This window comes from Debaryomyces hansenii (assembly GCF_000006445.2).
Source record: "Debaryomyces hansenii CBS767 chromosome C complete sequence".
NCBI classification, from domain to species: Eukaryota; Fungi; Ascomycota; class Pichiomycetes; order Serinales; family Debaryomycetaceae; genus Debaryomyces; species Debaryomyces hansenii.
In genome coordinates, this window is record NC_006045.2 from 1,012,633 (window position 1) to 1,027,056 (window position 14,424).

At 36.6% G+C, this 14,424-nt stretch overlaps 5 protein-coding genes across 5 annotated transcripts; 2 read left to right on the forward strand and 3 right to left on the reverse strand. All coding sequences in view use genetic code 12, as the record gives it.

The window, feature by feature from the left end:
- Positions 1 to 37: 37 nt before the first annotated feature.
- On the reverse strand, positions 38 to 1,537 carry DEHA2C11572g (DEHA2C11572p; the record flags this gene model as incomplete). The annotated part of the gene is made up of 1 exon (XM_458179.1): positions 38 to 1,537. One exon carries the CDS (start codon positions 1,535 to 1,537, stop codon positions 38 to 40), a length of 1,500 nt encoding a protein of 499 aa, XP_458179.2.
- Positions 1,538 to 1,884: 347 nt separating this feature from the next.
- Positions 1,885 to 6,921, forward strand: DEHA2C11594g (DEHA2C11594p; the record flags this gene model as incomplete). Its single annotated transcript, XM_458180.1, has 1 exon — positions 1,885 to 6,921. One exon carries the CDS (start codon positions 1,885 to 1,887, stop codon positions 6,919 to 6,921), a length of 5,037 nt encoding a protein of 1,678 aa, XP_458180.2.
- Positions 6,922 to 7,033: 112 nt separating this feature from the next.
- DEHA2C11616g (DEHA2C11616p) lies at positions 7,034 to 8,785 on the reverse strand (the record flags this gene model as incomplete). Its single annotated transcript, XM_002770152.1, has 1 exon — positions 7,034 to 8,785. One exon carries the CDS (start codon positions 8,783 to 8,785, stop codon positions 7,034 to 7,036), a length of 1,752 nt encoding a protein of 583 aa, XP_002770198.1.
- Positions 8,786 to 8,915: 130 nt separating this feature from the next.
- DEHA2C11638g (DEHA2C11638p) lies at positions 8,916 to 11,606 on the reverse strand (the record flags this gene model as incomplete). The annotated part of the gene is made up of 1 exon (XM_002770153.1): positions 8,916 to 11,606. The coding sequence occupies one exon, from the start codon at positions 11,604 to 11,606 to the stop codon at positions 8,916 to 8,918; it is 2,691 nt and encodes an 896-aa protein (XP_002770199.1).
- A 380-nt stretch (positions 11,607 to 11,986) lies between these two features.
- DEHA2C11660g (DEHA2C11660p) lies at positions 11,987 to 14,311 on the forward strand (the record flags this gene model as incomplete). Its single annotated transcript, XM_458182.1, has 1 exon — positions 11,987 to 14,311. The coding sequence occupies one exon, from the start codon at positions 11,987 to 11,989 to the stop codon at positions 14,309 to 14,311; it is 2,325 nt and encodes a 774-aa protein (XP_458182.1).
- Positions 14,312 to 14,424: the final 113 nt, after the last annotated feature.

The following is a 14,424-nucleotide window of genomic DNA, read 5'->3' on the forward strand; positions in this document are numbered from 1 at the left end:
TATTAAACATTACGTGCTATATAACAAGCAGACAATACTAAAACTCGAACAAAGACTTATACTTGTTGACCTTGTGGTAGTCCAAGCTAACTTCTGCTTGTATTATTTCTGGAAATATGAACTCCAGGTCTTTGCTGGGAATATTATACACTGGATTAGAGTCGATATTTGGTTTTGTGGTTTTGCCAAACGAGAAGCCATTTGTCTTTGTTTGAAATTGATTATTAGGGAATTGGTTGACATCTTTGGGCTTTTCGCTGGTGCCATTCGCAGCGATATTAGTGCCCTTGTCAGCGACTTTCGGCTCTTCTTTTGGTACGTTGAATTTGAATTGGTTACTGGTGGACTTGGAATCTGGTTTGCCATCATTGCTTTGTGCAGAGGGGACACATGGGCTTTGGGATATTGGAGTTTCGTTGTTCCTTGAGGTAGTAGTCTTTTCTTTAGGCAATTCTTCGGACTTGTCGAAGGAAATAGTTTTATTGATATCGTCAGCAGTGAGCAACGTATTCTTCTTGTTTTTTATCGGGGTGCTTGCGTTGATGGAAGATTGCGACTTATTGCTATCTTGACTTCTAGGCTTTTTGACCGACTGAGGTCTATGGTATGGATTAGAAAATTGTTCAATAATATCGGTCTTATTGTTAGATGCATCTTTCATTTCAACATCTTCGGAATGAGTGTTACCATCTAAAATATTCAATAATGAGTTTGCAGCATTACTCATAGGCTTTGAAGTTGCTTTTTGGGCTGATGGAGATTTTGGAATGGATGGCGATTTCTTCGTTGGGGCTTTTGGCTTAGCCGATAGACTCGGGGCCCTTATCCTAGTTCTATACGGCGATGGCAAACCTGAAAATTGATAAACCCTTTTTACAGATGGAACGTTTTTGGTGTTGAAATTTTCGTTGATAGTATGATACACTGGCTTGTATTCGGGGGTCGAGAGTACATGGTCATTCGAACTGGTATTTTTTAACGTTCTTTGGCTGTAGGGCGTGGTAAACAAATTCGAACCAGACGACTTAAATGCTGATGTATCGGCGTCCTTATTCCCTAGGTCCGTTAAATCAGCAATAGATTCAAATTGCCTCGATCCACCATCTCCTCGATACACAACACTGTTATTTGGCGTATTGGACGCAGATTTCGATTTTGCCAACAAACTCACTATTCCCTCGTATTCTACCTCTGTAAGAGGCTTGTCACCCTTGTCTTGAAAGAAGCTGGACAAAACCTGATTGGGAGCTTTCGACTGGTTGGATTTTAACGGAGTTTTGAATAAACTTGTATCTGGCTCTGGAAAGCTGAAAGGTTTGATACTTGATTCAACCTTTTCACCCTTCTCGATATCCATAGGAATTGTATTATCAGCGATCCGGTCATCGTGACCGGCGGTTTCATGGTTGGACCAAAGCGATGCACCAGTAAGAAACAGCTTCATCTTAGAGAATAGTCCATTATTAGGCCTAGCATATGGTGTTGCAGAATCCTTCACTTTCTCTTTATAAGAGCGGAATACCCTTCTATTGTCCATAGTAACGTATCTCTTTATCCTTATTGCAATGGAGTTTCTTTGGTTGGCCTCTCATCTAATGTTCATTAAAAAATGCAAAATTCACGTGATAGAATATATTTCAGTAATGTAAATACTAAAAATGAATAGATATGGAGTAAGTTAACGGCAAGTTTGAAGCTTCTTACAAGTCATTATTACATTTAAAAATAGCCAGATATTACTCAGAGCGTCTAAATATTATTTAGCCACAATTTAGCGGGATCATTATCAATCGTTCACTTTCAAGTTACACGCGTATTCATCAAGATTAGAACGATTGCAATATTAAGCCTACACCATCATAGCGGCATTGAGCATATGGCATAATGGGCGATTATATTACGGATTCAGAAGATGAAGAAGATTTACTCTTACTGCCGGGCGTAATATCGTACCTGAAGGTTGCACAGACTCTACGGGATATGCCAGAACCCACAAGACAGCTGATTTGTTCCGAATTAAGACGAACACGGTTTTCTGAGTTAGTACCCGAGACCATCAATGAGTCGCCAATGGAACCGGTTGCTTCCATTGCAAGTACTTTGGGTGATGGGGCACATCAAGACGATGCAACTAGAGAAATAGCTATGCATGGAGTAGAGGAAAGGTCTGGAATATCAGGACATAATACCGACCAGGTGGATACTGGAGACATGGGGAGAATACGACATAATTTAGAACAAGATGATATGGAGATACTTCAGGAATCCAACATTAACCACAATTCGAGACGTGGCCTTCGTAAGAGGAATTTTGCTAGTACCCATCCGTATATAGCGGATCAGGCACATTGGTTGGGACTAAGCAGCATCAACTCATTGAACGAGATGTATCAGGAAACGTCTGATTTAGGCGCAATAGTAAGATTATTGAATCAAATCTATTTGAAAAAGAGGTCTAGATATTCGACCGATGAGAAGTATAAGGCAAAGAACTTCTATGTTTTCTTGGGCAAAAGGCCCGGGTTTGTTAAGGATCTGGAATTATCGTCTCAGTTTACCGAGGATACTAGCCAGCCCAGTTTCCCCGAGGAGATCAGTAACAGAGCAGAATCGAACGAGATTAATTTTTCATCTGACAGTGAACTGGGTGAATCAGATTCTAGCATTTTATTTCTCAGCCGTAAAAATCATTCCATAATTGTTGATGACGAAGAGGACGAAGCCTCAGACAAACAGATACCGGTGGATAATCCACTGAGTACTGATGAGTCAGAAGATAGCGATAGAATGGTGAGGGTTGGGGGAAAATTTCGAAAAGAAAGGAATGTGTTACGGGGAACATTACCCGAATCTGCAAAGAGATTAGATTTATACAGACCTAAGAGATCAAAGACCGATCATAGGAAACGGAATGATAACGAGTATAGAAAGGGTCTAGCAATTAAAAAATCAAATATCAGGAACAATCGGGTCACTAATTTAGAAAATGAATTAACTACATTTGTTGATGACGACAATTATTATCATGATTCTCCAGCATTTTATCATAATTATGAACCTTCAGAAAACCAACCAGATCTCTTATTGATTGATACAGATAATCTTGAATCGGACGAAAGCGTTGATGTCTTTTCTGATTATTCAGAATCTAGCAATACAGGCATATATGATGATTATAATTCAATATCTTTTGATAACAATTTTGAAAACAATTTTGAAAACGATATTGAAAACACAGGCGTGTTAGAAACACAGAGTGGGACTGAAGAAGATTCACAAACAGATTACTATGGGGAAAATATGCATCTATTATCGAGGTATAATGATGACAGTGATTCTGTTAGAGAAGACAACAGAATAGATCCACAGTTCGTATACTCGTCTATTCCTCGAAAGTATAATACGACAGGAAAGAAAAGGAGAAGAAATGTAAATAGTAGAAGTATAGACCGGACTCTGGGAAAACGGAAATCCCCTGTAGCGACAGGAAGCGCAAATAGTCTAAATTCTACGGGTTCAAGAGCTGGGATAAGTAAACGAAAATATAATAGAAAGACAAACAATTCAAGACTTCCTTCTAAGGGGTTTGATAAGGTCTCGTTTGGGCAATTAAAGAAGAAACGAATTGGGAGTAGCGAAAAGAAGATAAAGAACATAAAGAAAGGACGCACGGAAAATGTAACTGGCATAGATACTGTCGTAAACTCTAAAAAATCTCAAAAAGACATGCTAATAACCGATTATTATTTTCTGAGGACTCCTAATGCAAGCACTACTGCATTTGAAGCTGAGAGTACAAATAGATTTGTTAAAACGAAAGACATTAACTTTTCTTACAACCAAAGAGGAGTTTTACCTAGCCATCTTCAATATGCCGAAAGACATGATAAAATCCATAATGTTGATATATCAAATAATATCATATTTGATGACATTGACATGAACAAAATACATTCCTTAAAATTGGGCGTATGTTCCATATATGATAGAGATTCATTTGTAATAATGATTATGGGAGAAAAATATTCTTTTACTTTGATTGATAAGATTGATTCCAATGAGAATTGTGAAAAGCTTCTTTTCCGCCTATCAAGATTGCTTAGTGATCTGAAAATTTACTCAAATGAAAGTTTAAGCAAAGAAATTTATCAGGCTATCAAAGGGATTATCAAGTGGTTTTTAATACTACAAGAAAATCCAGGTGAAAATTCATGGACCTATCTTATTCAACTCCTTGATGATCTTTGTAAAATTAGGAAAAAAGACAACTTTCCCAAGAAACTTGTATTCTTTCCTTACTTTTTGTTGTTGTATTATATTTTTGTTCAAATATCTCAAAGGAATATTCTAGATAGGCGAAACATCGAATTGAGGTATACTGATTACAATAGATACTGTGTGAAGTATTGGACACTTTATTTTCAATTCATGGATATTGATATCTTGACTGCAAGCGATGATGAATTAATGCTGCTGTTAAACTTTGAATCTTTACACTTGATGTATTTGTTATTTCAAAATAATGATGAAATTTGGTGGCCATCAATTAATAAAGCGCTAAATCGTTTGATTAGTCTAAGATTGCCATCATTAGGTATGTTTGACATGCTATATTACATGGCATCACTTATTCCAACTAGTAAGTCCAACTGGTCATCATTCTACATTATTTACAATGCTCATAAATCGGATGATAATTCTAATATTCATAATAGATTTATTGAAATTATTTATTCTTTAAATGAAAGACTTTCATGGCCATTTGAAGAGAAGCTTATAACTGCGATTTATTCGGCCATAACTGCTCGTAAGTTCTCCAATTTTGATGACGAGAAAAATGAACCAGAATTGATAGACATTTTAATCACAAGAGATAGTATCCCTAATACATCATTTTTTGAAAAGTTTATGCATCTTTTGTACTGCTACGTCTCAAGTTTACCATATGGCGGAAATAAAAAGAGACTTATTAGTAAGTTGTTTACGTCAAGTCACTATCATTATCAAAAGGGCTCAAAGAGCTTTGCTATGTTTGTCAATCGGTTTAATTTCATCTTGCTTCTATCCCAGCTTTCTGATGTTGATTTGAGAAATCAAGTTCTTGATCTTGTGCAGCAAATAAAATCCTCAAACGACATTAGAATGTATAATATTACGAATGATGGACTAGAAACGTATTCCAATATTGCAACAAGTAAGGGAAATAGTATCCCGGTTGATTCGTATCAAATTATGGTAGAAACCATGATAGATTTATATGTATTATTGCCAGGGGTACAAAGAATATGGAAACAACTTTTGGTTAATTTGGACAGATACTTTGTCCCTAATATCAATAGTACATTTGCATTTAATAATCATTTCATGTTTTTTGCATTAGTTAGACGCCTTGAATTTAGCAAATTTACAGATGAAATTTCTGTTTCACTTGTGAAGTTATTATTAAAGGCAATTACTAACATTATTAAGGCAGAACAATTTAATATCTCTGAGAAGAATTTTGAATTGATATATATTGTCCAAGAGAAATGCTTCTCTTTTTTGCATACACAAATGGGTAGATTTCCATTTCAGAATCAATTAACAGAGGACCGTGCCACTGAAATAATCGAGGAAACTATAAAAGTTTGGATTCGGTGTAATTCCATATTAAAAGATGTAAATTGGAATGTTTTGGTTTTGCAGAAATACCCATATATTGGGAATGCCTATCTGCGGGAGAGATTTGTATTGTTCTTCTATAATGAATTATTATCGTTTACAGGTCTCTCGAATCATGTCGACAGTATTATTTTAGCATTATTAAAGAGTTTGGCATTGTTTTCTACGTCATCGTACCTTTCTTTGATCATTAACCTGTTGATGAAATCTCATTATCGCCTTTTTATTTTTAAAAAAGAATACGTTCCAGAACAACTAACTTCTTTCCAGATGCTGAATTTTAAACTGCTCATAGCTTCTAATATTATTTTTAACATCGCCGAAGATGAAAGGCTTTCAAAAGCAACGAAAATAATATATTTAGAAGAGCTAATCAAATCACTAAATGAGGAATACAACAAACATTACTTATCTAGCAGCTATGTGGACTATTGCAAAAAATTGGTGGAAACAGTACAAAAGTATTGCGCTGAATTTATTCAATCTATTGACGAATATAGCTCATTATCAAGAAAATTAGGTATCAGACAACTCGAGTCAAATGAATATAGATGGCATGTGTTGCCATTGAAAGAAAAGCTAATATGTCTAAATAATGAGCTATCATCAGCTATTTATTTCCAAAAGAATGTTAGTTTAATACTAGATGAATATATTTCTTTGGAAAGTTTTGATTTACTTTATCATCTTATTAGTATTTATATGAAATCTGTGGCCAACAACCAAAACGAGAGGTGGATTTTTGTATCTCTGTTAATGGAACATATTTATTTGAAACTAAAAAATTATAAGGTTTTGGCATCAGAACAAGTTTTCAAAAAATTCCTTAGACTGTTGGTAGATTTGGGCTCTTTGAGAAGAAAGAATGAAGAAAGATCCCAGGTGTACGAGGCTTACCAACTACAATCATTTAATGCTGCGTTCGCAATACTTCGGGAAGCATATTATTTATATGATGGATACAAGGATAGAGCACTGGTGTTAGGCACGATAAATGATTTCATCGACGCGTATGATAATTCTAATACCGACAATTCAATCATCGATTTGTGTATTCCGTTTTCCTCGTACGTTCTATTTGATATCCAACAACCAGGAAGTGTGATTAGTGGCAATAGCCTACAAAGTACTACTCAGGATAATCTAACTAAACTTAAAGCATCCTCAGATCATGCCTATGATCTGTTGATCAAAATTCTTCGGCCTAAGGTATCGAGTGAATTATTCTCCACATCATTACCCTTGGATATTAGCTTTTAGGCCGTCCGAGGGATTATTACTACAACAGCATCCAACATTTTGCATTAATTATACTTACAAATATTCTGCATTATAATAAATATAAGATACATATAATATACAATCAGTGAGCTTATTGTAAACCCCGTTGACTTTTAATTAATCTGATTTCTGATTCTAATTTATCTCTACCCTTTTTAACATCTAATAATGCAACCACAGACTTTAATAACTCATCATATTTCGTCATTGTCTTTCTGGTAGGCATAACCGGTTTCCAGCTGGTGCCACCTGCTGTAGGGATATCCAATTCTTGAAGAATACTATTGACAGACTTTAATACAGATTGTCTTTGTTGCAAACCAGGCAATCTTTGAGTAGATCTCAATATGACACCAGGAGTGAGCTTCTCATTAGCATGGTAATGTAATCCATAAGCTTCTTCTTCCTTCACCGTCAATCGCTTCATCAATAATTGTTGGATGGCATTAGTTTCTTGTTTTGAGTCATTGCTAGAGGGGTTTTGTTTTAAGAAGCCTGATAAATATTGTTGTAGATGAGTCTGAAAGTTACGGTCTTTCTTAAACGATGAAGAAGCGGCAATCGGGATTGGGGGAGGGATTGGATCATGGCTATTCGAGTTACTTGCTCTTTGCTGTTGTTGAAATTGGCGTTTCTTCTGGTGTTTATCTATTATCATCAAATTATTGTATAAATTGGCTAAACCTTGAGATGATTGGTACTGTTGAACCGATTGAGTAGTTTGGGGGGAATCAAGTAATGTTAAGAGGTGCGATCTTTCTATGAGCATTTTCTTTGCTGCAAGTTCAAATCGGCGTGCTTCAATCACAAGGGATTCCTCTTCGGCAATTTCTGCTGGTGTTCTCTTAAGAAGACTTTCTAAATATTGTTTTCGTTCTATTTCTTTTGACTTCGAGAATGCCTTAAGACTATCAATCAATGCTGGATTTGAGTTGGATTGAGACTCTATAATTTTAACACTTATTCTAAAAAATTGTTCTTTCAAGTCTTCCAATGTACGGCTTGAGTTACTGAATCTATCATATATCACAGGCCACTTCAACTCAAATGCACTACATAATTCAAATAGATGTTTTGTCTCTTCATATGTCCATTTATTAGTATCCCTTTCAGAATCGATATCTTGTGGGGTTTCGTCTTCAACTTCTTGTTTTTCAGATTCTATGGTATTATTATTAGTTCGACTTGAATTGTCATTTTTCTCATCATTGTCATTTTTATCGCTCTCATCGATCTTTATATCTTGTTCTTCCTCCTTCTGTTCCTCTTTTTCTTCATTTTCTTGCTTTTCTTCCTTTTCTTTCTGTTCTTTCTTTTCTTCTTGCTCCTTCTCTTTCTGTTCTTCCTTTTCTTTCAAATCTATCTTTTCTTTCTGTTCCTTTTCTTTCTGTTCTTCAATTTGCTTCATTTCTTGCTCCTTAATCTCACTCATATACACATTATACGTTTCTTCATCCATAAGTTCTGGCAAATCCAACTTCGTATTGAATTTTTCAAAGAAATACGGCTTCTTATTCGTAGCCTCCTCTTGCTCTAGCAATTCTCTTGATCCTTTAACCCAATGGAATAATTCAACTTGGTCACCAGATTTTGAAGTAACTGGTGTAAATGGCATTCTCGTCCACGGAGATGGCTTCAAGTTGAGCTTATCCTTAACCCCAGTGTTACTTGAAGCAACCGACATATTAACTGGCGGTGTATTTGGCCCTAATAAGTTATATAACTCTCTAGCCATACCCGTTTGACGAGTCTGCTCATTTCCAACCTTTTGTTTCTTTTTTGGGGGCTGGTTCTGATTGTCCCTTTGGACATTCAAAACATCTAATATATCATTAGCAGACATGCTTAATTCTGTCCCAAACAAGTATATGAACGTTGTCTTATTCGAATATGTTTATGTTAGTCCAGAAATTAATCAAATTTAACGTTTTACAGGTTATTGAAATTTACAGGTTAAATAATTTTATTATAGCCTAAGCGACATAATGGTATATACTTTTATCGTTATCATCTCTTTTTAAATACTCTTTCTCAATCAAATCTTCAATTCTTTGTTTTATAAGAATAGTCAGTGTTTGGAATCTATTATGCAACTGTTTGACCAACTCACTTATCAAATCGTTATGGTTGATTGTACGACGGGATTTCATTATACGCACAATTGCAGCATTAACTTCTATCTTACGACCTTCTAGAATACTTGATTGCAATTCTTCAAATTCTTCTTCTTGAACTGTTTTTGCAAGTGTGGTATCATTAGTAGAAGAAACTTTCGTACCACTCGAAGCACTAGAGGAGGCTGAAACAGTCAAAACCTTGACCTTGGTGGAAGGTGACTTGAACTTCTCATTTAATTTAAAAACATCGCTATTGTTTACTTCCTTGGTCATTGGTATTTTGACCAAGAGCCTCAGTCTTGGTGCGACCGCTATTGATTGTAATTGTCTCTTCAAATCAGCCTCCGGAATGCCAGTGAGCTCTCTGATCTCGTCATACGCTAGTTCTCTCATTTCATCAAATGCCAGGACTTCATTGCCATCTGCATCAGTGGATTGTGGGGCAAACAAAAGCATGATTATACCCGCGTATGTTGACATGCTTATATCGTATGTTTTTGTAGGATATGTTATTCTCAAGTCCATAGAGCCAAATTTGGGACACCAGAAGAGCGATTTATTGTCGTTTCTCTTATTCGTGAACCAAAATTCTTCAAATTCTTTAATGGTGGATCGTAATTGACGCGACCAAATAAATCCAATTTCATTATTAGTGTCGTCCCGAGAAAACTTCTTATAATCCTTTGTCATTGATTTAGGCCAATCTGAAACATTACAAACTTTCAAATCTAATTCTATTAGTGATTTCTTATGATTTTGGTTCACATAGCTTCTCCAATCTTTGGTCAAGTCACGAGACAGCTTTATGTCTTTATCCATTTTAATGACCTTATCTAATGACGTTGTACCCATTTCTTCTCCTAATTTCGATATTATTAATTCTTCGAGGTCAACTCCTAGTTTTCCATTGCTCGCTGAATTGCCCGCTTGTGAATTTTTAAAGTTTAAAAATCTTTTGGCAAAATGGTTGGCATAATGTGCTTCAAACGCATCTTTATCTTTTATGAATCTCAAAAATGCAACAGATTTGTTAATTAAATCATCAGTTTGATCTATCGACGATCCATTCATGTCATTATCATTTTCGGTTGGAATATTTTTGGAGCTTGATCCAGGATTCTTCGTTAGTTGCTTGATCCTAAAATCCATATAAATCGATAACAATTCAGGAGCACTGTTTCCTGATGATGTGTTTGATTTTTTACTACCACCGGGTGCATTTTGAGCTCCATTTATGAATTCCCTCATACCCATGGTGATACATTGCTCCAATGCTACATCCCCGGAAAACGATTCTTTGATAATCATTGAAAATTGGTTTTGATATTCTAAAATAGAATTAATCCACGTAGACGCAAAAGCAGTGGAATTAGCGTTCGACTTCTTTGATGTACTGTCATCCTTTAACGATATTGACTCCTTAACAAGTGAAGGCAATGTACTACCCTGGGATACAACCAAGTCCTTTAAACGCGTTCTGAAAAGCTCGTAGTCGGGGTCAATTCTACCCAACAACTCATATAGTATTTTCAATTCTGCGAAGTGATGTTTTTCTCTGTTAGACGACAAATTTTGATCAAGAATATTCGAAAGGACAGGCTGTAACCAATACGATAAACCTTGCTGTTCGAATGGGAGGCACAATATTCTATCGATTTTATCTTTAATCAAGATGTTATTCATTAAATCTATTATTCTTGGATACGTCGAAGAAGGCAAATAAAAGTTGATTCTGTTTTCTTCTTCTTTTATAAAACGGTGGGCATCATGCAAATACTTCGTACCAAGCACATTATTAATGAACTCCTGGGACAAATTATAAAAAAAAGTCTCTGAACCAGCAAGAAAGGTAGGCTCGAAGTATCTCTGGTAGTAATTTTCTCCATACTGCAAGTCATTGCCCGAATTGCTGGTTTCAAGTAACAACTCGAGCATATTGATAATCTTGGTTATGTACATCTTCGTTGTTATCACTTCGCCCTTTCTGTTCTTGGTAATCTCCTCCACAACTATCTCAATCAATTTCGACCCCAACTCGTTATCCTCGTACTTGACAATATTATCCTTAAATAATTGGATCCCCAAGTCGTAGATAAGTAGCTTCTTGTGTTCCTTAACATACACCCGATTGAGATACATCAACACATCGCTGATGAATTTCATCGACTGCAAATGCTCGTCCCATTCCACCAATACGGCCTTCATGAAATCCTCATTGATTGAGTTATTCAACGACGACGACAGATTCAATATCGCAAGCAAATTCTGTCTCTTCTGTAGCAAATGCTGTCTAATCAACAGCGAAACGTCATCATAGAGCTTCGCTCCATATTTCCTCAACACCAAAATGTACGCCTTCCTATACAATTGCTCGTACGACAATTTAGAAACATTTTTATTCTGGATCTGTGTGATGGCATTTGAAAGTACCGACCACGATAAGTCATAGTCGATAACTGAATCTCCACTAGAATTCCCAATAGAAGTGCTAACTAAAGACTTCCTCGGTGGTCTGATTTTAGACCGCCTGCTTCCAGGAGGTAACATATTTAACGATATTACGAGCAACTGATTTATCTACTATAACCGATATTGATTGCAGTAGTATTAATAAACCAAATACCGTTTCCTCAAATGCTTATATTTTCCGATCTAACCTGTGAAATGAAATATTTACAGGTTACAGTTTATTTTGCGTGTTACAAACTTGCAAAATTATACTAGAAACGGCCTTACAAACAACCGAGCTCCGATTGGTCTAAGACGAAGGAGCGGTACCGGAGCGGTACAGGCGCCGGTACCGGATTAGTCACATCTTTAGTATGACAGTTCATGGACATGAATAATATATTTAAATAGTTCACCATTCGTTGTATTTGGTTGCAGATCAAATTCTAGTAAGATATAATTAATTGCATACATTCATAATGACAGCACAACCAAGAACATTATATGATAAGGTGTTTGAAGATCACATAGTTCATAAGGACGAATCGGGGTCATATTTAATTTACATAGATAGACATCTTGTGCACGAAGTTACGTCGCCACAAGCATTCGAAGGATTGAGCAATGCGGGTAGAACGGTCAGAAGAACCGACTGTACATTAGCTACGGTTGATCACAACATTCCTACCAGCTCCAGAGCTAATTTCAAGGACATTGATACATTTATCGAGCAAGACGACTCGAGGTTACAGGTGAAGACATTGGAACAGAATGTGAAGGATTTTGACGTCACATACTTCGGTATGAGCGACGAAAGACAAGGTATTGTGCATATTGTTGGTCCGGAACAAGGATTTACGTTACCAGGTACCACTGTGGTGTGTGGTGACTCGCATACTTCTACACACGGTGCGTTTGGTTCATTGGCATTTGGTATTGGTACTTCGGAGGTCGAGCACGTCTTGGCCACGCAGACTATCATCCAGGCCAAGTCTAAGAACATGAGAATTCAGGTTAACGGTGACTTAGCTCCGGGTATAACCTCGAAGGATTTGGTTTTACACGTCATCGGTGTAATTGGTACTGCTGGTGGTACCGGTTGTGTCCTTGAGTTTGCTGGTAAGGCCATTGAAGGTTTATCTATGGAAGCTAGAATGTCCATCTGTAATATGGCAATTGAAGCTGGTGCCCGTGCTGGTATGATTAAGCCAGACGAAATCACTTTCAATTACATCAAGGGCAGACCTTTAGCTCCAAAGGGTGAACAATGGGACAAGGCTGTTTCGTACTGGAAAACCTTACATTCAGACGAAAATGCTAAGTTTGACTATGATATTCAAATCGAGGCTGCTGATATCGTCCCAACTATCACCTGGGGTAACTCTCCTCAAGATGCTTTACCTATCACCGCTAAGGTTCCTGATCCATCCACAGTCTCTGACCCAATTGTGAAATCTGGTATGGAAAGAGCATTAAAATACCAAGGTTTAACTCCAAATACCCCATTAAAGGATATTAAGATCGATAAGGCATTCATTGGTTCTTGTACCAACGCACGTATTGAAGATTTAAGAGCAGCCGCTAAAGTTGCTAAGGGACATAAAAAGGCCGATAACGTCAAATTAGTATTAGTCGTTCCAGGTTCCGGTTTGATTAAGACTCAAGCTGAGAAAGAAGGTTTACACAAAATCTTTGAACAAGCAGGATTTTCTTGGAGAGAAGCCGGTTGTTCGATGTGTTTAGGTATGAATCCAGATATCTTAGATCCAGAAGAAAGATGTGCATCTACTTCGAACAGAAATTTTGAAGGTCGTCAAGGTGCCGCTTCTAGAACTCACTTAATGTCTCCAGCTATGGCAGCAGCAGCTGCTATCAAGGGCCACTTCACTGATATTCGTGAATTCGACTACGATAACACCGATGAGCCATCTGTTTCTATTGGATCAGACGAAGACCAAGCATTACAAGACGCTGTTTACGAACACGAAAAGCAATCTACCGATGATTCCGCTTCTATTATGGATGAGCAACTAAACGATATTCCAAGAGAACCACAAGCTAAGAAATCGAAGGTCGGGAATACCATCTCTACAGTTGGTGGTATGGACAAATTTAATGTTCTTACCAGTATCACTGCTCCTTTAGATAAGGCCAATGTCGACACCGATGCTATTATTCCAAAGCAATTTTTGAAGACAATTAAACGTACTGGTTTAAAGAATGGTTTATTCTACGAAGCTAGGTATGTCAAAGACCCAATAACTGGAAAAGACGTCGAAACTGACTTTGTATTAAACACTGATCCATACCGTAGTGCCGAAATTTTATTAGTCACTGGTGATAACTTCGGTTGCGGTTCCTCAAGAGAACACGCTCCTTGGGCATTAAAGGACTTCGGTATCAAGTGTATGATTGCTCCATCATTCGGTGATATTTTCTACAATAACTCGTTCAAGAACGGTTTATTACCAATTAGAATTCCTCAAGATGTTATCATGTCTAAGTTATACCCTATGGCCACTGCTGGAAAGAAATTGACTGTCGATTTACCAAATCAACAAATCAAGAACAGCGAAACTGGAGAAGTTTTAGTCGATAACTTTGATATTGAAGAATTCAGAAAACATTGTTTAATAAATGGGTTAGATGATATTGGATTAACTTTACAAAAGGAAGAATTCATTACTAAATATGAGGCTATTAGAAGAGATAAATTTTCATTCTTAGAGGGAGGCTCGAAATTAATCAAACCAGTCAAGGGCGCTAAGAAGTCCGTCTATGGGCTTAAAACACAAGAATGGTAAGGCAATCGTTTGTACTAATTGTATTCTGTACTTATATAAAATCATAATAAAAAATATAGTGAGATATAATCACGTGTAGAATGTTTACCTTTCAGATCTTCTCTCATCGATTA